This window comes from Salmo salar, chromosome 13, assembly GCF_965601325.2.
Source record: "Salmo salar chromosome 13, fSalSal1, whole genome shotgun sequence".
Lineage (NCBI taxonomy): Eukaryota > Metazoa > Chordata > Actinopteri > Salmoniformes > Salmonidae > Salmo > Salmo salar.
The window spans coordinates 15,450,093-15,474,147 of NC_138303.1; the positions used below are offsets into that span (position 1 = coordinate 15,450,093).

General features: G+C 47.0%; 1 protein-coding gene across 1 annotated transcript in view; it reads left to right on the forward strand.

Moving 5' to 3' along the window:
* LOC106566473 (rho GTPase-activating protein 39) overlaps positions 1–24,055 on the forward strand; it is a 143,674-nt gene that overhangs the window by 54,147 nt on the left and 65,472 nt on the right. Inside the window, exon 2 of the mRNA XM_014134542.3 lies at positions 3,271–3,711. Coding sequence (XP_013990017.1) covers positions 3,271–3,711 — 441 coding nt within the window. The remainder of the gene's footprint in view (positions 1–3,270; positions 3,712–24,055) is intronic.

The following is a 24,055-nucleotide window of genomic DNA, read 5'->3' on the forward strand; positions in this document are numbered from 1 at the left end:
TTTCTGATTCAGGTTTGATCTCAGTAGGATTGTTTCTTTTTAGTTATTTGACTTTTATTTAACTAGGCAAGTCAGTTAAGAACAAATTCTTATTTACAATGACGGCCTACCCCAGCCAAACCCTAACTGGTCGACGCTGGGCCAATTGTGCGCCACCCTGATTGTGCACTGCCCTATGGGACTCCCAATCACGGCCAGTTGTGATACAGCCTGGAATCGATCCAGGGTTTGTAGTGATGCCTCTAGCACGGAGATGGAGTGCCTTAGACCGCTGCGCCACTCGGGAGCCAAAACACATAAACAAACACACACGTGCACTTCCCCAAACATGCTCTATTCCTGTCCTGGTCAACTTGTCATGTGACATGGGGTCAGTGGCCTGTGGTCACCCTGGGTGTCTGACAGAAATAGAGGTGACTGCTGAGAGGCACCAGTGTCTCCTGGGAGGAGTGGAGGGGACGAGACTGTCGCAAAGCCCCAGAGAGAGGGAGACTCCTTTTTAGTCAATAGTGGAGATTGGAGAGTGGAAGGAAGGAGAATGACTGACCACACACACACACACTCCTTCACAGCAACGCTCTGGATCAGAACTGTCATTGTAGCTGGAGGTGAGACTCTTGGATTTGGGACAGGTAGGTGTGAATTATGAGACACGTCGGACAAGGTTTTGGACAGGTTGTGTAGGGACGAGAGGATTCTTCCTAGAAAGACACAAGTCAAGCCAAAACGGCAACAGGACATACAGTACCTCAGGACTGCAGGGCTTTCTTAGCGTTCAGTGGACCATCCAGAAGTAGGAATCCTCCGATAGTGTGTTTAAGTGTGTAAGTCAGTGTGACCTGATAGTCTGAACACTAAGATAGCAGTGTAGCTTCCATTTCAGAGACCATGTCATGTTGTTTGGGGAGGAAACTCAGGACAGTGGGAGAAAGTGCTGTTGTGCAAAAAATGGAGGTTGATTTTATGTCTAAGAATAATTAGAAAGTGTCATGGATTTATTACACCTTTTCACATCAAAGTGTGTCTTTGTGCTTTTACCATTTCCCAGAGGTCTTAGCAGAGTGGTGGGTGATCATCCAGTTGTTCCCTTTGTGAGTCTTGTGTTCTTTACTGACAGGTTTTAACGTGTGTGTGGGTGTGTGTGGGTGTGTGTCTGTGTCTGTCTGTCTGGCTGGGTGGGTGGGTGTGTGTCTGTGTCTGTCTGGCTGGGTGGGTGGGTGGGTGTGTGTCTGTGTCTGTCTGGCTGGGTGGGTGGGTGGGTGGGTGGGTGGGTAGGTGGGTGTGTGTGTGTCTGTGTCTGGCTGGGTGGGTGGGTGTGTGTCTGTGTCTGTCTGGCTGGGTGGGTGGGTGTGTGGGTGTGTGTCTGTGTCTGTCTGGCTGGGTGGGTGGGTGGGTGGGTGGGTGTGTGTGTGTGGGGGGTGGGTGGGTGTGTGTCTGTGTCTGGCTGGGTGGGTGGGTGTGTGTCTGTGTCTGTCTGGCTGGGTGGGTGGGTGTGTGGGTGTGTGTCTGGCTGGGTGGGTGTGTGGGTGTGTGTCTGTCTGTCTGTCTGGCTGGGTGGGTGGGTGTGTGTCTGTCTGGGTGGGTGGGTGTGTGTCTGTCTGGCTGGGTGTGTGTCTGTCTGGGTGGGTGGGTGTGTGTCTGGCTGGCTGGGTGGGTGTGTGTCTGTCTGTCTGGCTGGGTGGGTGGGTGTCTGTCTGTCTGTCTGGCTGGGTGGGTGGGTGGGTGTGTGTCTGTCTGGCTGGGTGGGTGGGTGGGTGTGTGTCTGTGTCTGTCTGGCTGGGTGTGTGGGTGTGTGTCTGGCTGGGTGGGTGGGTAGGTAGGTGGGTTGGTGGGTGGGTGGGTGGGTGGGTGGGTGGGTGGGTGGCTGGGTGGGTGGGTGGGTGGGTGTGTGGCTGGCTGGCTGGGTGGGTGGGTGGGTGTGTGTCTGTGGTTGTCTGTCTGGCAGGGTGGGTGGGTGTGTGGGTGTCTGTCTGGCTGGCTGGTTGGCTGGGTGGCTGGGTGGGTGGAAAGCTCCTTAGTATGTAGTTGGGTGTGTACTGTTGAACCTTTTATTTTGTGCTGATGTACAGGTGGTATGAGTATGTAGCTATGATTGTATTCCTCTCTCTCTCTCTCTCTCTCTCTCTCTGTCTCTCTCTCTGTCTCTGTCTCTCTGTCTCTCTCTCTGTCTCTCTCTCTCTCTCTCTCTCTCTCTCTCTCTCTGTCTCTCTCTCTCTGTCTCTGCCTCTGTCTCTCTCTCGCTGTCTCTACCTCTGTCTCTCTCTATCTCTCTCTCTGCCTCTGTCTCTCTCTAGCTCTCTCTCTCTCTTAGTAATGTGCAGATAGTTGGAGTACAAATAGTAGAGGAAGATACATAAACAGATAAATATTGGCTGTATTTACGATGTTGTTTGTTCCCAACTGGTTGCCCTTTTCTCATGGCAACGAGTCACAAATCTGTCTGCTGTCTAATTTGTTTTCTAATTCTTTGTGGGTCTGTGTAATCTGTGAAAAATATGTGTCTCTCATATGGTCATACATTTGGCAGTTGTTTAGGAAGTGCAGCTCAGTTTCCAACTCATTTTGTGGGCAGTGTGCACATAGCCTGTCTTCTCTTGAGAGCCAGGTCTGCCTACGGCGGCCTTTCTCAATAGCAAGGCTATGCTCACTGAGTCTGTACATAGTCAAGGATTTTGTTAATTTGGGGTCAGTCACAGTGGTCAGGTATTCTGCCACTGTGTACTCTCTGTTTAGGGCCAAATAACATTCTAGTTTGCTCTGGTTTTTGGTTGATTATTTCTAGTGTGTCAAATAGTTATCTTTTTGTTTTCTCATGATTCAGTTGGGTCTAATTGTGTTGCTGTCCTGGGGCTCTGTGGGGTCAGTTTGTGTTTGTGAACAGAGCCCCAGGAGCAGCTCGATCTCTCTCGCCTGCCTCCTTTGTTTGGCCTCTCCTTGAGTAGATTAGAGCCTGGGAGCTGGGCCCAGAGAGAACCCCCAGTGGGCAGCAGCCCCAGCTCCCCCTGCCTCTCTGTCCACTAGGCCTTCGTTCTCCACTTACTTCAATCCCTCAACCAGCTGCGGATGTAATCTATGTTTAATCCTGGGGCACTTTTACTGGCTCTTATGTCCGTGCTCGCGTAACTGATCAAAACTATTAGTCATCAGTGATTTTCCAGGAAAAAAAGAAGAAAAAAAACTTAGACCTATTTTTAGAATGTCTGTCATATAGAGTACAGTCTTCCAGAGCTTGACTATATTTCCCATATCTCCCCTCTCTCCTCTCTCTAGCTGTGACTGGGTGGAGATCTTGGAGCCGCGCTCGCAGGAGCGCATGTACGTGAACCTGGCCTCGGGGGAGTGTGGTTGGGAGCCCCCAGCAGGCGCCGCCGTGCGCCAGTCCGATGGCAGCCAGTGGTGGGAGCTGTTTGACAGCCACAACAAACGCTTCTACTACTACAACAGTGCTAGTCAGCAGACGGTGTGGCACCGGCCCCAGGCCTGCGACATCGTGCCCCTGGCCCAGCTACAGGCCATGAAGAGGAGCTCTGAGATGGGTCTGAGGGGCCCCATCAAGCCCCAGAGAGGGGGAGGAGGAGGGGAGGGCCGCCGCACAGCCCTACTTAACCAGGCCTACCCTATGCCCCCCGCCCAGGACCCTGACAGCAGCGGGAGGTCCACCCCCTCTAAGGGGCTCTGTGACAGCCTGGAGAGCAGGAACGACACCCCCAGGTAACCTTTCTGCCAAAACATACACCATAAAGATATTATTTACTAGCCCGACTTAAACCTAATTACAGTATCAACTCTTGTGTAGTTGAGGGATTCCTCCTATAAGCTTCTCTGCTGTTGCTTCCAGGAAGGCTGACTCTGCAGCTGGATGGAACCCAGTGTCAGTAAATTGGGTCCAGGCTTATCTCCTCGTTCATCTACAGATGCATTATTTTTATAACCAGGCAGCTGTTTGGCTATATAACAACCAGGCAGCTGTTTGGCTATCTGACAACCAGGCAGCTGTTTGGCTATATAACAACCAGGCAGCTGTTTGGCTATATAACAACCAGGCAGCTGTTTGGCTATATAACAACCAGGCAGCTGTTTGGCTATCTGACAACCAGGCAGCTGTTTGGCTATCTGACAACCAGGCAGCTGTTTGGCTATATAACAACCAGGCAGCTGTTTGGCTATATAACAACCAGGCAGCTGTTTGGCTATCTGACAACCAGGCAGCTGTTTGGCTATATAACAACCAGGCAGCTGTTTGGCTATATAACAACCAGGCAGCTGTTTGGCTATCTGACAACCAGGCAGCTGTTTGGCTATATAACAACCAGGCAGCTGTTTGGCTATATAACAACCAGGCAGCTGTTTGGCTATATAACAACCAGGCAGCTGTTTGGATATATAACAACCAGGCGGGAGCTGTTTGGCTATATAACAACCAGGCAGCTGTTTGGCTATATAACAACCAGGCAGCTGTTTGGCTATATAACAACCAGGCAGCTGTTTGGCTATATAACAACCAGGCAGCTGTTTGGCTATATAACAACCAGGCAGCTGTTTGGCTATCTGACAACCAGGCAGCTGTTTGGCTATATAACAACCAGGCAGCTGTTTGGCTATATAACAACCAGGCAGCTGTTTGGCTATATAACAACCAGGCAGCTGTTTGGCTATATAACAACCAGGCAGCTGTTTGGCTATAAACCAACCAGGCAGCTGTTTGGCTATATAACAACCAGGCAGCTGTTTGGCTATATAACAACCAGGCAGCTGTTTGGCTATATAACAACCAGGCAGCTGTTTGGCTATATAACAACCAGGCAGCTGTTTGGATATATAACAACCAGGCAGCTGTTTGGCTATATAACAACCAGGCAGCTGTTTGGATATATAACAACCAGGCAGCTGTTTGGATATATAACAACCAGGCAGCTGTTTGGCTATATAACAACCAGGCTAGCTTGGAGATAACTTAGTAATGAAGTGAGTGAAGAGCACTTACTACAAAAAAACATTTAGTACACTTTGTGACATTTGTAAGAACAGTATGATCACTTTGCTTGTTGTATAATTCCTTCTCACATCTACGCGTTCTCTTCCTCTCACCGTTTCCCTTTGCTTGTGGACTTCAATTGCACAAACACAACAGCTGTCTGTGACCAAACCTGCATTCCATAACCACTACAGACAGCCTACGTCGTTGTCACCATATTAGCTAACGTCATAGTCAACATAGCTACTAGAACTAACGCGTTGGTAAACCCACTACAATCATGCAGTACAGTGTACAGTTTAGCAGTTTAGCAGTTAAACCGGCAGGCCCCAGGTGGCAATAAATTAATATAAACAAAAATTTACCTTGACTTGGAAGAGTTCCAGTGTCGGTTAGCCATAGCCAGCTAGCTAACATAGCATCCCTCTCTGTTTGAGCCGGGTGTTTGAGTGGACTAAACTAGCTAGCTGCATTTGCTAGCTAAGGAAGTGAAATTGAAAGTTAAAAAAACGAAATATAGCTTGCTCTCTCTGTCTCTCTCTCTTGCTTCTCCTTCATCTTTGAAGAAATGAATTTGTTCAAAACTGTTCAACTATTGTCTTTCTCTTTGAGTCAACTACTCACCACGTTATGCACTGCAGTGCTAGCTAGCTAGCTGTAGCTAATGCTTTTGTTTTTAACTAGATTCATTTTTTGATTCCTTGATTAGGTGGATAATATGCTACAGGAACTCTGATAGGTCGGAGGACGTCCTCCGGAAGTTGTCATAATTACTGTGTAAGTCTATGGAATGGGTTGAGAACCATGAGCCTCCTAGGTTTTGTATTGAAGTCAATGTACCACAAGGACGGGGATGGAAACTAGCTGTCCTCCTGCTACACCATGGTGCTACCCCAGAGAGTGCTGTTGAGGCTAATGTAGACATTCATTGCAAAACAGTGTGTTTTAATAATTCATTTGGTGACGTGAATATATTTAGTATAGATTTATCTAAAAATAATAACTTTTTTATTGTTTCACAATTTGTATTTTTCTGAAATTCACTGAGGATGATTGTCCTCTCCTTCCTCCTCTGAGGAGTCTCCACTGACTTTAAGTTATGGCTGATTCTGATCGCTAGGCGAACTTAGATTACATTTTGCAGTATGAAATAAAATCTGATTAAGTTTGTTTTGTTTTGGCCTCTGCACAGCTTGTTTTACATGGCAGCTCTCTTTAGCGAGGGATGGAGATTACATTTAGAGTCGTTTTTCTGGAGCTTTACCGATTTACTGTTTGTTCTCGTCTACCCATCTCCTTCCTGTGTGGAACGTGACGGAGTGTGTGCCTTACGCCTTACCTCTGGGAGTGGGCGACTCACACAAAATGGTAACCCTCCAAGACAACACACACAGCCCACTGTCAGACAGGAAGGAGATATGCTCCAATCATGGGGGAATTACTTTATATTTCCTTATTTACCTCCTCTCTCCCTATTCAGACAGGAAATGCCCTGCTGTATTTCATACAGGAGCCGTATGAGACTTGCTATATCAAACAACTCTAGTGCACTGCCTGGCACACGGCCAAATACGCTACTTTGAATCGCTTCATATTTTGTCAACATGGCTGTTTTAGTTCCTCCAACAAATCCAACCCTTTGACACATACTCCCAAGTACGTGCACCCACACACACACACACACACACACACACCTGTCAGTGAGGGTCTGGTAATGAGTTGTAGTGATTGTTTAGAGACGTTCCTCTTCCTCCAACTGAATAGTTCCACACTTAGTCCAGTACAATAGGAGCAGTACCCATACAAGGACAGCAGCAGAGGGACCTCTCTCTCTCTCTCTCTCTCTCTCTCTCTCTCTCTCTCTCTCTCTCTCTCTCTCTCTCTGTGTCTCTCTCTCTCTCTGTCTCTCTCTCTCTCTCTCTCTCTCTCTCTCTCTCTCTCTCTGTCTCTCTCTCTCTCTCTCTCTCAGGAATGGCTCAGAGAAAGATACTGAGTGGTCTGAATCCCTATCAGTGACCTCAGAATAGGCCCTCACTGCTCAGCCTCTTATAGTATTCATCCATTGTTCCAGACAAGCCTCTGTAAGGCCCCTTCCTCAGTCCTCAACTGAAGTGGAGGTGTTGGGCTGGGGTGTCCTAGGTGTGGATGGATGGCTACTGTTACCCTAGTTTATACAGAAAACGATTGTGCGTGTGTGGTGTGTGTGTGTGTGTGTGTGTGTGTGTGTGTGTGTGTGTGTGTGTGTGTGTGTGTGTGTGTGTGTGTGTGTGTTTCCATGACTCCCACGCTGAAACATTACAGTTAGTAGTTTCCTGTCCAAAATTGTAATCAGTAACGTAATTTACCCAAACATTTACTTAATCTGATTATTAAGAGCAAATTCTAATTTACAATGACGACCTACCACAGACAACGCTGGGCCAATTGTGCGCCGCCCTATGGAACTACCAATCACGGCCAGTTGTGATACAGCCTGCAATCGAACCAGGGTCTGTAGTGACGCCTCAAGCACTGAGATGCAGTAATCCTAACCTTAACCACACTCCTAAACTTAATACCTAACCCTAACCTTAACCACACTGCTAACCTTAAATGAAGACTAAAAAGCTCATTTTTGTGTTCATACATTTTTACAATATAGTTCATTTTGACTTTGCAGATGGCCCATATAGCGGAAATCAGTCAGTTCTGCCTCAAGGACAAGACACGTCCCAATAAACGTCAACCTGCTGAAAGGAAAGATTCACCCATTTTGAATGTTATATTGCTTTTGTGCTTCTCTGAGCGATGTTCTATCGATTCCCAGGGTCATTTACAGTTTTCATGTCTCTCTCTCTCTCTCTCTCTACCTCTCTACCTCTACCTCTGTTAACTCAGCAACACAGCACAGCCAGGTCCCTACATCTACCCCTACTCATCCCTTCCTCACAACTCACACCATATGACCAGGGTTGGTTAGGTTATTTGCTAAATGTAATCGGTTACAGTGTTCAAAATTGTAATCAGTAACATAACTTTTGGATTATCCAAACTCAGTAATGTAATCTGATTACATTCAGTTACTTTTAGGTTACTTTCCCCTTAAGAGAAGACAAAAATGTATGTTATCAATTGAATGACATCTATTGCAGGATAAATCAATTTTAAAATGTACGTAGCTGGCCATATATGGATGTGTTCGTTATGTAGGTTTCTTCTAACCCATTTTTCTCTACTACAGATAATAATACAATTAGGCTATCTCTTTACATTAACAAAACTGAGTCTGTCAGATTTTCAGTCATTCCAATTAAGTTAGTACCCCTTGAACTTCAAAAATTGGACTTGGAAATTGTTTTATTTTTTATTTCACCATTATTTAACCAGGTAGGCTGGTTGAGAACTACTTCTCATTTACAACTGCGACCTGGCCAAGATAAAGCAAAGCAGTTCGACACAGACAACAACACAGAGTTACACATGGAATAACATGGAATAAACAATGAACAAGCCAATAACACAATAATCAAGTCATTGACACAGTATAATAAAAAGAAAGTCTATATACAGTGTGTGCAAAAGGCATGAGGAGGTATGCAATAAATAGGCCATAGGAGCAAATAATTACAATTTAGCAGATTAACACTGGAGTGATAGATGAGCAGATGATGATGTGCAAGTAAAAATACTGGTGTGCAAAAGAGCAGAAAAGTAAATAAAACAATGTGGGGATGAGGTAGGTAGATTGGGTTGGCTATTTACAGATGGGCTATGTACAGCTGCAGCGATCGGTTAGCTGCTCAGATAGCTGATGTTTAAAGTTGGTGAGGGAAATATAAGTCTCCAACTTCAGCGATTTTTGCAATTCGTTCCAGTCACTGGCAGCAGAGAACTGTAAGGAAAGGCGGCCAAATGAGGTGTTGACTTTGGGGATGATCAGTGAGATATAGTGTGAGATTGAGGGCATCTAGCTTAGATTGTAGGACTGCCGGGGTGTTAAGCATATCCCAGTTTAGGTCACCTAACAGAACGAACTCTGAAGCTAGATGGGGGGCAATCAATTCACATATGTTGTCCAGGGCACAGCTGGGAGCGGAGGGGGGTCGATAACAGGCGGCAACAGTGAGAGACTTATTTCTGGAGAGATTCATTTTTAAAATTAGAAGTTTGAACTGTTTGGGCATAGACCTGGAAAGTATGACAGAACTTTGCAGGCTATCTCTGCAGTAGATTGCAACTCCTCCCCCTTTGGCAGTTCTATCTTGACAGAAAATGTTGTAGTTGGGTATGGAAATCTCAGAATTTTTGTTGGCCTTCCTAAGCCAGGATTCAGACACGGCAAGGACATCAGGGTCGGCGGAGTGTGCTAAAGCAGTGAGTAAAACAAACTTAGGGAGGAGGCTTCTGATGTTAACATGAATGAAACCATGAAATATACCTGAGCATAACTCAAAACGAAGGACTAATTAGCCTGCTCTGCTGTTTCTGATTGTCTTGTAATGGAGAACTGCTTGGACTTATTGCTTCGTGTTGAAAATAAATGCTCCTCTAAGGAATGGCAAGCTTTGAGCACTATTGAAAAGTGCTATTTGCATGTGAAAAATGTATGCCATATGCTGCATTTGCTATGGAACTGTTTTTTAAATATTTTTGTTAATAGTAATTTGCAGTTGTTTAAGTCTATCAAAGTGTGCGAGTTCCAGCATGTGTCCATTAGGCCTATGGCTATGTTTTTATCAGCATGAATTAGCAGCAAAAGCCCCTCTGGTGGTCTTCTTAAATTCAACCATTTGTTCACAGTATGGAGCACAATATCATGGGGAGTTTAGAAGGGAGGAACTCAAATTTGTATTCCATAGGCTGGGATCTGCACGATGCAGCTGTTGCAAGAGAGCATTTCTCACTGGCTGTCCTCTGGAGGTATATTCATTATGCTGATTCTGTTGCAAAACATTTCTTAAATAGAAGCAAATGGAACAAAACGGGGCAGGACCTACCGAAAGTTGTCCAATAGAAACTATTGTTTTACTCTGTTTGCTTCTGTTTGGTTTCCATAATGAATAAACCCCGGTCGCAAAAACGATGATTGATAGTCAGCTTAAACTTCTTCAATTTAGCCATTATTGGGTTCACATATACATTTGTGAACAGCCATCCACAACAACCACAATCTGTAAGGCGTGAATAGCAAAAAGAGAGAGCAGCCGTGTGATTCACATCAATGCGCTATGCAACATATAATAGGCCTAAGTGTTATTGATATTGCCCGTATGCTACACCACTGCTGTCGTCCTTTTTTTAACCTTTATTTAACTAGGCAAGCCAGTTAAGAACAAATTCTAATTTTACAAAGACTGCTTACCCCAGCCAAACCCTCCCCTAACCCGGACGACGCTGGGCCAATTGTGAGTCGCCCTGTGGGACTCCCGATCACTGCCGGTTGTGATAAAGCCAGGGATCGAACCAGGGTCTGTAGTGACACGTCTAGCACTGAGATGCAGTGCCTTAGACCGCTGCGCCTCTCGGTAATTTACCTCCAAGCATTTATTCAAGTCGGCTAATCTTTGGATGCGGACAGCAGTCACACCACTGGAAGACATAGCTTGGACTGTAGCCAACAACAGTCTCCCACTGGGCACACACTGGTTGAATGAACGTTGTTTCAACATCATTTCAATGAAATGAAGTTGAACCAACATGGAATAGACGTTGAATTGATGTCTGTACGTGTTCTCTGACTTGTGGTCAGACTCGCTCAGGCGGAAAACACATTTTAACAGGCACCTTTTCTCAACGCTGATTTGAATGTCATTGAGAAAACAGAAAGGTGTCAAGTAATTGTTTTTCAAACATCCTTTCCGAATTTAACAGTGATCCTAGAAGTAATCATCGTGTTTTTCAAACATCCTTTCTGAATTTAACAGTGATCCTAGAAGAAATCAGCGTGTTTTTCTGAATTTAACAGTGATTCTAGAAGTTATCATTGTGTTTTTCTGAAACATCTGTAATATGATTACAATATTTTTGTTGGTAATGTAACGGATTACAATTGAATGTGTGTTGTGTCCATTACACCAAGGTCTGCTTTTCCCATCAGTCTGGATGGAGTGGTTGGAAAGCCCCTCAGCCCCCATGCTTTGCTTACTTCCACTCAGTGGAAGCTGCTGAGAACGGCTTATAATAATGGCTGGAATGGAGTGGAAGGGATGGAATGGTATCAAACCCATAAAAAACATGTTTTTGATTCCATTCCATTGATTCCATTCCAGCCATTATTATGAGCCGCTCTCCCCCCAGTAGCCTCCACTGCAAGTTCTACTGACATACTCTCATCCACTTCAGGGTTAGAGATGCTGTGACAGAGCCACAGAGCTCTCTGTCCTAACCTGCCCAAGAAGCACTTGAAAGATGTCTGTCTTCTGAGTACTCTGTTTTGTTTGAGACATTTGAGACAAATTCCTCAGTCTCAGGATAGTTTCAGTCGTCCCTTAAAGCTTGAATCCTTAGTTGCTATATCCATTGATTGTTGAAGAATATAACTTATAAATGCCTCATGAGTTTAGTTCAACTGTCCCACTCCTTGAGAACCCAAAATATAAGATTGTTTTACTCCAATGTTCGTAAACATTGTAAATGTAAACAAACACTGCCTCAAAACATGGTTAGAAATATAATGTTGATATCTTGGATGGTCAGTCCTTGCATCCATAGTGCTGTCTATTAATTTCAGAGTGGTTACATTTCTGTAGGCCCATCCTTCATCTTTTTACCAAAACAGAAGCGGTGTGAACACTTTACTATTGTTTCAATTAAGGATTCTAGCTTTAAAGATAATGTAATCCTCTATGTGGGAAAACATGGCCAGGCCCAGCTGTGTCCTGTTCTCTCCCCTGGTCCAGGGTATCAGCAGTAGTTTGGACTGTGTCCTGTCTCTTCCCTGGTCCAGGGTATCAGCAGTAGTGTGGACTGTGTCCTGTCTCCCCCTGGTCCAGGGTATCAGTGTGGACTGTGTCCTGTCTCTCCCCTGGTCCAGGGTATCAGCAGTAGTTTGGACTGTGTCCTGTCTCTCCCCTGGTCCAGGGTATCAGTGTGGACTGTGTCCTGTTCTCTCCCCTGGTCCAGGGTATCAGCAGTAGTGTGGACTGTGTCCTGTCTCTTCCCTGGTCCAGGGTATCAGCAGTAGTGTGGACTGTGTCCTGTCTCTCCCCTGGTCCAGGGTATCAGTGTGGACTGTGTCCTGTCTCCCCCTGGTCCAGGGTATCAGTGTGGACTGTGTCCTGTCTCTCCCCTGGTCCAGGGTATCAGCAGTAGTTTGGACTGTGTCCTGTTCTCTCCCCTGGTCCAGGGTATCAGCAGTAGTTTGGACTGTGTCCTGTCTCCCCCTGGTCCAGGGTATCAGCAGTAGTTTGGACTGTGTCCTGTCTCTCCCCTGGTCCAGGGTATCAGCAGTAGTGTGGACTGTGTCCTGTCTCCCCCTGGTCCAGGGTATCAGTGTGGACTGTGTCCTGTCTCTCCCCTGGTCCAGGGTATCAGTGTGGACTGTGTCCTGTCTCTCCCCTGGTCCAGGGTATCAGTGTGGACTGTGTCCTGTCTCTCCCCTGGTCCAGGGTATCAGCAGTAGTTTGGACTGTGTCCTGTTCTCTCCCCTGGTCCAGGGTATCAGCAGTAGTGTGGACTGTGTCCTGTCTCTTCCCTGGTCCAGGGTATCAGCAGTAGTTTGGACTGTGTCCTGTTCTCTCCCCTGGTCCAGGGTATCAGCAGTAGTTTGGACTGTGTCCTGTCTCTCCCCTGGTCCAGGGTATCAGTTTGGACTGTGTCCTGTCTCCCCCTGGTCCAGGGTATCAGCAGTAGTTTGGACTGTGTCCTGTCTCTCCCCTGGTCCAGGGTATCAGTTTGGACTGTGTCTTGTCTCTCCCCCTGGTCCAGGGTATCAGTGTGGACTGTGTCCTGTTCTCTCCCCTGGTCCAGGGTATCAGTGTGGACTGTGTCCTGTCTCCCCCTGGTCCAGGGTATCAGCAGTAGTTTGGACTGTGTCCTGTCTCCCCCTGGTCCAGGGTATCAGTGTGGACTGTGTCCTGTCTCTCCCCTGGTCCAGGGTATCAGCAGTAGTTTGGACTGTGTCCTGTCTCCCCCTGGTCCAGGGTATCAGCAGTAGTGTGGACTGTGTCCTGTCTCTCCCCTGGTCCAGGGTATCAGTGTGGACTGTGTCCTGTCTCTCCCCTGGTCCAGGGTATCAGTGTGGACTGTGTCCTGTCTCTCCCCTGGTCCAGGGTATCAGTGTGGACTGTATCCTGTCTCTCCCCTGGTCCAGGGTATCAGTGTGGACTGTGTCCTGTCTCTCCCCTGGTCCAGGGTATCAGTGTGGACTGTGTCCTGTCTCCCCCTGGTCCAGGGTATCAGTGTGGACTGTGTCCTGTTCTCTCCCCTGGTCCAGGGTATCAGCAGTAGTGTGGACTGTGTCCTGTCTCTCCCCTGGTCCAGGGTATCAGTGTGGACTGTATCCTGTCTCTCCCCTGGTCCAGGGTATCAGCAGTAGTTTGGACTGTGTCCTGTCTCTCCCCTGGTCCAGGGTATCAGTGTGGACTGTGTCCTGTCTCTCCCCTGGTCCAGGGTATCAGCAGTAGTTTGGACTGTGTCCTGTCTCCCCCTGGTCCAGGGTATCAGCAGTAGTTTGGACTGTGTCCTGTCTCCCCCTGGTCCAGGGTATCAGCAGTAGTTTGGACTGTGTCCTGTCTCCCCCTGGTCCAGGGTATCAGCAGTAGTTTGGACTGTGTCCTGTCTCCCCCTGGTCCAGGGTATCAGCAGTAGTTTGGACTGTGTCCTGTCTCTTCCCTGGTCCAGGGTATCAGCAGTAGTTTGGACTGTGTCCTGTCTCTCCCCTGGTCTAGGGTATCAGTGTGGACTGTGTCCTGTCTCTCCCCTGGTCCAGGGTATCAGCAGTAGTTTGGACTGTGTCCTGTCTCTCCCCTGGTCCAGGGTATCAGTGTGGACTGTGTCCTGTCTCTCCCCTGGTCCAGGGTATCAGCAGTAGTTTGGACTGTGTCCTGTCTCTCCCCTGGTCCAGGGTATCAGTGTGGACTGTATCCTGTCTCTCCCCTGGTCCAGGGTATCAGTGTGGACTGTATCCTGTCTCTCCCCTGGTCCAGGGTATCAGTGTGGACTGTATCCTGTCTCTCCCCTGGTCCAGGGTATCAGTGTGGACTGTGTCTTGTCTCTCCCCTGGTCCAGGGTATCAGTGTGGACTGTGTCCTGTTCTCTCCCCTGGTCCAGGGTATCAGTGTGGACTGTGTCCTGTCTCTCCCCTGGTCCAGGGTATCATCAGTAGTTTGGACTGTGTCCTGTCTCTCCCCTGGTCCAGGGTATCAGTGTGGACTGTGTCCTGTCTCTCCCCTGGTCCAGGGTATCAGCAGTAGTTTGGACTGTGTCCTGTCTCTCCCCTGGTCCAGGGTATCAGCAGTAGTTTGGACTGTGTCCTGTCTCCCCCTGGTCCAGGGTATCAGCAGTAGTTTGGACTGTGTCCTGTCTCTCCCCTGGTCCAGGGTATCAGCAGTAGTTTGGACTGTGTCCTGTTCTCTCCCCTGGTCCAGGGTATCAGCAGTAGTTTGGACTGTGTCCTGTCTCTCCCCTGGTCCAGGGTATCAGCAGTAGTTTGGACTGTGTCCTGTCTCTCCCCTGGTCCAGGGTATCAGCAGTAGTTTGGACTGTGTCCTGTCTCTCCCCTGGTCCAGGGTATCAGTGTGGACTGTGTCCTGTCTCTCCCCTGGTCCAGGGTATCAGTGTGGACTGTGTCCTGTCTCTCCCCTGGTCCAGGGTATCAGTGTGGACTGTGTCCTGTCTCTCCCCTGGTCCAGGGTATCAGTGTGGACTGAGTAGTTTGTTAGTCATTGATTTACCTCTTATCTGATAGCATGGAACCTTCCCCCGCCTGTTTAGTAGGGAGGGGAATACCTATCTCAGCCTCCCTGGGTAAACACCATGGCACTCAGTCTGAGACCTCACTGGGAGTCTGTCTGTCTGTCTGTCTCTATCTCTCGCTATCTCTCTCTCTCTCTCTCTCTCTCTCTCTCTCTCTCTCTCTCTCCCTCTCTCTGTCAATTCAATTCAAGGGGCTTTATTGGCATGGGAAACATATGTTTACATTGCCAAAGCAAGTGAAATAGATAATAAACAAAAGTGAAGTTAACAATACAAAAATTAACTGTAAACATTACACTTACAAAAGTTCCAAAATAATAAAGGCATTTCAAATGTCATGTTATGTCTATATACATACAGTGTTGTAACAATGTGCAAATAGTTAAAATACAAAAGGTAAAATAAATAAACATAAATATAGATTGTAAAACAGGCTTATCTTTCTCTCTCTCTCTCTCTCTCTCTTGCTATTTTATTGTGTTACTATTTCCTTTTTTTATTTTTCATGTTTCTTACTTTTTAGCTCTGTATTGTTGGGAAAGAGCTCGTACTGTAAGTAAGCATTTCATGGTAAAGACTACACCTGTTGTATTTGGAGCACGTGACAGGAGAGGAGGGGTCATGCGTACAGCAGGTCACTGTCTGTCACACACAGATCGGTAGATGAAGGTTGGGTGGGTGGCCTAGATGACGAAGTTGCAGTAAAAAATTGTCTATATCGTAAAATGTATGGAAACCTTAATTTAAGGTTAGGGTTAGGCATAAGGTTAGGGTTGTTGTTAAGGTTAGGTTTCAAATCCGATTTTATGAAGAGAAATTGTAGAAATAGGCAGGGTTTCTGACTTTGTAACTTGGCCAGTTAGTGACGACCGGTCGGATTGGCAGTTGGCTGAGTCCATTTCAATTTATTCAAAATATGTGGTGAGACACTGAGACATGCAAACGCTTAGTGGATTCACGTTACTGCCAAACCTGAGAATCCTCCTTTCTTCTCTGCCTTGCTTCCTATGGAACGTTCACAAAGAATCAGCCTCTCCCTCTCCATTAACCGCTGATCCATTCTCACTGGTTATGTCATGGCCACTCCACGTAATGACTTTCTAGTCAGTTACTGTTTATCTTTACGTATTCCCTTTTAGTTCTATCTGTTAATACAGACTCTCTCTCTCTCTCTCTCTCTCTCTCTCTCTCAATTCAATGCAAGGGCTTTATTGGCATGGGAACGTGTGTTAACATTGCCAAAGCAAGTAAAATAGATAATAAACGATACAAATGAACAGTAAACATTACACTCACATAAGTTCCAAAAGAATAAAGACATTTCAAATGTTATATTATGTCTATATACAGTGTTGTAGTGATGTGCAAATAGTTAGTCTCTCTCTCTCACTCTGTCTCTCTGTCTCTCTCTCTCTGTCTCTCTCTGTCTGTCTCTGTCTGTCTGTCTGTCTCTCTCTCTGTCTCTCTGTCTCTCTCTGTCTCTGTCTGTCTGTCTGTCTGTCTGTCTGTCTGTCTGTCTCTCTCTCATCTCTCTGTCTGTCTGTCTGTCTCTCTCTCTCACTCTGTCTGTCTGTCTGTCTGTCTGTCTCTCTCTCTCACTCTGTCTGTCTGTCTGTCTGTCTGTCTGTCTGTCTGTCTGTCTGTCTGTCTGTCTGTCTGTCTGTCTGTCTGTCTGTCTGTCTGTCTGTCTGTCTGTCTGTCTCAATCTCTCTCTCTGTGTCTCTCTCTCTGTCTCTTTTCTCTTTTTGTTTCTCTGTCTCTTTCTCTGTTTCTCTTTTGTTTCTCTGTCTCTTCTCTGTTTTGACGTCTCTTCCTGTATGGGTGGGAGCAGTGGTCCAGGGCAGATACTGATCACTGTCCCAGGTGTCATAAAGTACCATCTTCGGTTAACAGATTGAAGGTAGGTGGCTCAGCTCAGAGTCCTCTAGCAGGGGCCAATGGAATCAGCCTTAAATGGTAACATGCATGTCTTTACACTCTCTGGACAGGAAGGTGAGGAATTCTGGGATGTTGACCTGCCCAGCCCCAACGGATGATTGACAGTTCTCATTAAGCTGGTGGGTGGGTGGGGGGGTTGACTTTAGACTTTAGTCTCTCTCTATCCCTCCCCCATCTTTGTGTGTGTGTGTGTGCGTCTGAATGTGTGTTTGTGAACGACCACCATCTCAACTTTCTGAAAGTAAATTGGGAGCCTTAACACATACCACTATTAGAACTAGGGCAGGAGGAAAGTGACCACGCCTGGCTTATTTTAGGTGGGTGTGTTGCACAGGAGGTTGGTGGTACCTTCATCGGGGAGTACGGGCTTGTGGTGATGGCTGGAGCGGAATAGTATCAAATACATCAAACACACGGTTTCCGTTGACTCCGTTCCAGCCATTATTATGAGTCGTCCTCCCCTCAGCAGCCTCCACTGGTATGTTGAGCATCTGCAGTTAGGCTGGAGACTGGAGTAGTTTGCTGCTTCAGGCGCCGGTTGTCCCCACGGAGGGAGAGCTATCTCTGGGATACCCAGGAGTCCATGGGCCCCTCCCTACCTAGGGCAGGCTGGTTCTTCTCTGTGTCTGAGGGATCTTCTGGATCTGAGGCTCAGCTGTGTGTAATGGATGGGATCCTGTAGGGGAAATAGGGGAGGTACAGGGGACAGAAGGAACAGATGAAGGGGATGGATGATTGGGCTGAAAGCTCAGGGTCATCAGTGGGATTGGTTAACTATCTGATGTGACCACTTGAGTTGACTGTGAGAGAAAGACCAGAATACTAGACGGGAAAGATTTGTCAAAGCTGTCATTGATGTTTGTGAAAGACATTCTAGAATGTGTGTGTGTGTGTGTGTGTGTGTGTGTGTGTGTGTGTGTGGTGTGTGTGTGTGTGTGTGTGTGTGTGTGTGTGTGTGTGTGTGTGTGTGTGTGTGTGTGAGTGTGAGTGCGTGTGTGTGTGTGCTTGCGCGTGTGTGTGTGTGTGTAACATTGTGTGTGTATGTGTGTATGTTATTCTGTGCCGTAATCAGTCATAGTTCCACTTTTTCCACATTATTTTAAATTCAGGCTGTAACACAACATGTGTTGGGGGTGTGTGAATACTCTCTGAAGGCACTGTATCTGTGTTTTGGTTGTTGAGAGTGAAGCGTCAGTTTAAATTGGTGTATAATAGTTGTTATGTTGCTTCTAGTGACAGCTGCTATGTTGTTATGTTGCATCTAGTGCTTCTATGATGTAGAAGGTAGAACAAGGGGTGAGATTAAGCCAATCCGTTTTACACAGGGAGATGAAAGGAGGCCACTCTGTTTCTGTTGCCACTGTGGACCCAAAACAGCCCACAACATCAACGGCTCTGTCCTATTTTTATAAACACACGACTCAGCTAACCATAGAGCTGGAGGGACTACAAGACCTTAGGGAGTGTTTCTTGTAATATGAATTCACTTATTTGTTTAAAAATGTGTTCTATTTTTAAATCCCTAGCTCACAGGGTCACAGGGGTCACTGATAATCCTAGTTCCATGGGAAGTTGTCCCTTAATAAAGAGCTGGGCTTGTTTTCTTTTCTTTGTGTTTGTAAAGCATGTTTTCTTTTCTTCCACAGTTAACAGTGTCTCATCTGATCTAATCGGTAGAGGAGTTTCCTCCTAAACCTCCCTCTGTGGTGCAGGGCTCCTGTTTTCTCAGAGAGTCTGTCTGTCTGTCTGTCTGTCTGTCTGTCTGTCTGTCTGTCTGTCTGTCTGTCTGTCTGTCTGTCTGTCTGTCTGTCTGTCTGTCTGTCTGTCTGTCTGTCTGTCTGTCTTTATTCCAATAGCTATCTCTGCCACATGTCAGTCCGCCTGGGCCTGGATCCTCCTGGAGATCTGTCTCCGTGTGATCTCCACTCTTTATAATCCCTCCTGGCAGCCCTAACAGTGCTGTGATTGTGGTGGGTTATCATGACATCAGGCTGACTGTCTGTGTGGCAGCAGGTGGCCCTGCCACCCACTCCCACTCCTGAGACAGACCTGTGGAGGGGCGGGTGTGTGTGTGTCTGTGTGTGTCTGTGTGTGTCTGTGTGTGTGTGTGTGTGTGTGTGTGTGTGTGTGTGTGTGTGTGTGTGTGTGTGTGTGTGTGTGTGTGTGTGTGTGTGTGTGTGTGTGTGTGTGTGGGCAGCTAATGGGCATCAGTTGGCATATGTCGTGGCTTGTAGACAGGGACCTGATGGGACAGGACTGAAACAGGTTCACATGGCAGAAGGCTTGTTAGTGGGATTTAGGTGTGTTTATGGTGAAGTGTTCCTCACCAGGTCAACCTAAATGAGCCGTTACATCAGACGCTTCCAAACGGATAACCCTCCCTGTTTACAACACTCTCTTACTGTTGGACAGTTGCATCGTGGCGACATCTCCCATGGTCTCTGTTCCACTGCTTGGTTGTCCATCTCATTTGCTGCTCTACTGGTGAGCAGAGCTGTTAGAGGAGGGAGACGTTTCTCTATTTCTCTTTCACTCCTTTTCTCTGGCAGGGCTGGCAGAGCAGGGCTGGCAGAGCAGGGCTGGCAGGGCAGGGCTGGGCAGGGCAAGGCTGGCAGAGCAGGGCTGGCAGAGTAGGGCTGGCAGAGTAGGGCTGGCAGAGCAGGGCAGGGCTGGCAGAGCAGGGCTGGCAGAGCAGGGCTGGCAGAGCAGGGCAGGTTAGGGCAGGGCTGGCAGAGCAGGGCTGGCACAGTTTCCACACAGCTCTGTATCATGCATATAGTTCTGTATTTATTTATGTTTATTTTCATGGTTGATGGTTATTGGATGGTTGACGGTTATTGGATGGTTGATGGTTGTGTAGCTTAGGTATCATACCTCCTGCCTGCTGGCTCTATAGACTAACGGGTGGTGACAACGAGAGTCTATATATAGTATGTCATTAGGTATCATACCTCCTGCCTGCTGGCTCTATAGACTAACGGGTGGTGACAACGAGGGTCTATAGTATGTCATTAGGTATCATACCTCCTGCCTGCTGGCTCTATAGACTAACGGGTGGTGACAACGAGGGTCTATAGTATGTCATTAGGTATCATACCTCCTGCCTGCTGGCTCTATAGACTAACGGGTTGTGACAACGAGGGTCTATAGTATGTCATTAGGTATCATACCTCCTGCCTGCTGGCTCTATAGAGTAACGGGTGGTGACAACGAGGGTCTATAGTATGTCATTAGGTATCATACCTCCTGCCTGCTGGCTCTATAGAGTAACGGGTGGTGACAACGAGGGTCTATAGTATGTCATTAGGTATTATACCTCCTGCCTGCTGGCTCTATAGACTAACGGGTGGTGACAACGAGGGTCTATAGTATGTCATTAGGTATCATACCTCCTGCCTGCTGGCTCTATAGACTAACGGTGGTGACAACGAGGGTCTATAGTATGTCATTAGGTATCATACCTCCTGCCTGCTGGCTCTATAGACTAACGGGTGGTGACAACGAGGGTCTACAGTATGTCATTAGGTACCATACCTCCTGCCTGCTGGCTCTATAGACTAACGGGTGGTGACAACGAGGGTCTATAGTATGTCATTAGGTACCATACCTCCTGCCTGCTGGCTCTATAGAGTAACGGGTGGTGACAACGAGGGTCTATAGTATGTCATTGTCAGGGGATACCTATTCTAATGGCACCACTCCATCCAGAACTACTGAATTGGTTCTGTTTATGTTCTGTTTACACAACACAAAATTCCACCCAGTCTAGTTTCCGGCCAAGCCAAGATGGCACCATCCCAAAAAGCCTAGAAGTCCCCTTCTGTCCCCACCCAGAAAACCAGTCTTCTTCCCCTCTACTTGTCCTTTAATCCTCTGTCTGTTTTTTATACAGTATGTCTTAGAAGCAAAGACATTACTGGTATTTTGAAAGTTTGAGGTGAGGGAGAAAGTGTGGCGGAACAAGTATTAGCATTGTTAAGTGTCTTGTTAGCTGGATCAAATTCTTTGTTAGCTAGCCAGAGAAATGTTGAGCAACATTAGCCAACTTCTCTGATCAAATAATTGAGGTTATGGTGTGAAAATTAGCTTGCTTATAAAGTCAGACAGCTAACGTTAGCTAGCTAACTTTACAACATCAGATGAGCTAACATTAGTAACCTAACCAATTCACTATAGTATTAACTGGTATACGACTCCTTTCCGTTCAAGTTATAAACCATTAGTTGCTTACTGAACCCTGGCAATCTGTGTGAAATGTTAACTAGCTAACGAACTAACCACTATCTGTTAACTAATGTTTTCCCTCTACAGTATGTGGTTCATTTTCAGAATGAGAGAATTAGGTGTAAATGAGGCGTTGCTTGTTAAACATGTGGATTCAGGGATCAAGTGTAGCTGGAGCTGGGCCTGGCTTAAGATGGATGCCACTATAGAGGTGAAAGGAACACCACACACTTTCCCTCTTTCTCACTTTTCCTGTCACATTGTAGAACAGATGTTCACTAGCAGACAGTGTACAATGTAATAATTGGCAGTGTAGCCCAAAGATATTGCTTTTGTTGTGTTGAACTCGACAGTAACACGTGTGTGTGAGTGAGGGGGGATTATAAAATGTTTACTCAGTGAACATTATTTTTGCACACGTGTAGCCTTGTGCACTTGATCAATGTCTAATATAGTGGTCACTATAATGGAGCTAAAATAGAATGCCTGTTTGTTTCATTCTATTCTACTTTAAGATGTTTTTTCCCCAAATGCAATATTTAGATGTGTGTGTGGTAATAAGCCTTCTATTATAAACGCTGTCATAGCTAACTGCAATATTAGTGTATTGTTTTTTTCTCAAGTCTTGAGTGTCATTTGCAGTAAAGTCTAGGCAACAAATAACATTGGATTTCTTTCTTTACATGTTTTAGCTGTGAGTTCGGTTCACATGAACCACTTTTTATTTAACACACACAGACTGATCATGTAGATCATATTCTTTGTTGTTTAATTAGTTCAAACCTGTATTTCCTCCTAGCAGGGATTTATTACATGTTTCAGTGCAACTAAAAAAAAGGGTCACCTTTTTGGGCCTTCACCGGTTTGCATCCCTCCTCCTCATCCTCCTCCTCCCCTTCCTCCTCCTGCTCCTCATCCTGCTCCTCCTCCTCTTCTTTGTCCTCCTTACCCTGCTCCTCCTCCCCCTCCTCCTACTCCCCCTCCTCCTGCTCCTCCTTCTCCTCCCCGGCCTCCTGCTCCTCCTCCTCTTCTTCATCCTCCTCCTGCTCCTCTTCTTCATCCTCCTGCTCCTCCTCCCCCTCCTCCTACTCCCCCTCCTCCTGCTCCTCTCGCTCCTCATCCTCCTGTTTTTAATTGGCCTGACTAAAGAGTTCTAGAGTTTGACATGACTCTGAGCAGAACCACATGGATGCTGGAGATTTGTGGGCTCATGTTTCAGAGGGTTAGGGTTCCATGGGGTTAGTCTGGGTTCAGGGGTCAAAGGCTTAGTAGCCTGTGAGGTAACCTGACCTGGGTAAGGGTTTGGAGCAAAACAACAGCATTTTGACTGTGCAGTCGTACAGCACATGCAACAAACACACACACACACACACACACACACACACACACACACACACACACACACACACACACACACACACACACACACATGCGCACACACACACAAACGCACACACACACACACACACACACACACACACGCAAACAAAGCTTTCAGGCTTTGCATATGCATTCCAAAACCCAGGAATTCCAAAGTCATTTGAAATTCTTTGCTCAGCTTTCCCATGACAAATCTCTTTAGGATGCCCTCGTCCCCTTTTCCCACCGCCTTCCCTTTCTCCATTTTCCCCCCTTTGCCAAACCCCCTGTTGCTCTCTCTTCCCCTGCCTCTCTCTCTCTGTCCTGCTGTAGGACCATTAGGCTATATGGTTTAGATGGGATAGACAGTGTTTCAGCAATACGATTGGCCATTTTGATCCCTCTTGTTGCGAACAGTGTGGTCCATGGGGGTATGAGTGGTCATTAGGGTCAGAATGGGTGTGAGGGTGAATGGTCATACGGTTCATAGGGAGGAGACTGGTCAGTGTAATTGAGAGCTTTGAGAGTGTTCCTTGAGGTCCATAGGTGTGTAAGCATGGTCAGATCAGGACCACTCCCCATGCTGTGGTATTCACCCTCTGGTCCAACAATAACAGCAGGCAGAACAGAACCCACTCACAAACAGGATGAGAATATACTAGAATATACTCTCTTTCTCTCGCTCTCTCTCTCTCTCTCTCTCTCTCTCTCTCTCTCTCTCTAATTCAATTGGCTTTCTCTCTCTCTCACTCTCAGCACTAAGTCCAGTTCCACCCTGTTCTAAAGCTCATGCCTGTCATTGGGCTGTGTTTTCAGAGATGTAAAGTTTTGAGTGAAAAGCGGTCCACTAGGGAAGCCCAGACCAACTGTGTTAGGCTGAATAACCGTGAAATCCCCCGGGAGGATGAGGACAGCTGAAGAGGGGGGAAGCATAGAGAGAGGGAGAAGATGAGTGAAAAAAGCCCTGAGAAAAGGAGTGTGAATTTTCCCCGGTGTTAGTGGCTGGGCTGTGGGGACACTGTATGCTTTTGTCTGCAGGCAGTGCTTAGCCAAACAGGATTAGAGGAGGGGAAGAGGCTCCAACAGCAGAACAAAGCAGCCCACAAGGCACGTGATCTGGGCCTGACTGGTGCTGTAGCCCTTCCCTCTGGTACTGCACCACCATCCAGATAGACACACTGTAGGCCCCTTCATCCCATACTATCATCTACCATCCAAACAGAACGGTTTCATCTGGGTTTTATTGGTTTCCTTTGTTTACTTTCATTTCATTTTATATTATAAGTCTCCCCTTCCTAATGAATTACATTATGGTCCCTCACTAACTCACAGTCATCCCTATGTCCTCCCTCCCTCCTTCCCTACTTCCCTCCCTCCCTCTCTCCCTTCCTTCTATCCTTCCTTCCTTCCTTACCTCCCTCCCTCCTTCCTTCCCTCACTCCCTCCCTCCCTCCCTCCCTCCCTCCAGCTGCTGGCTAGCTCTGCTCAATAAGATCCTATAGAAAAGCCCAGCACAGACCTCAATCACTTTCCATATGGCTGCTCTCCTCATCTACCAAGTAGTAATGAGGTACAGATGGAAACTGCCTCGTGGCCAGCCACTGCCCACTGGCCCGACGACTGGCTGGTGGCTAGCCACTGCCCACTGGCCCGACGACTGGCTGG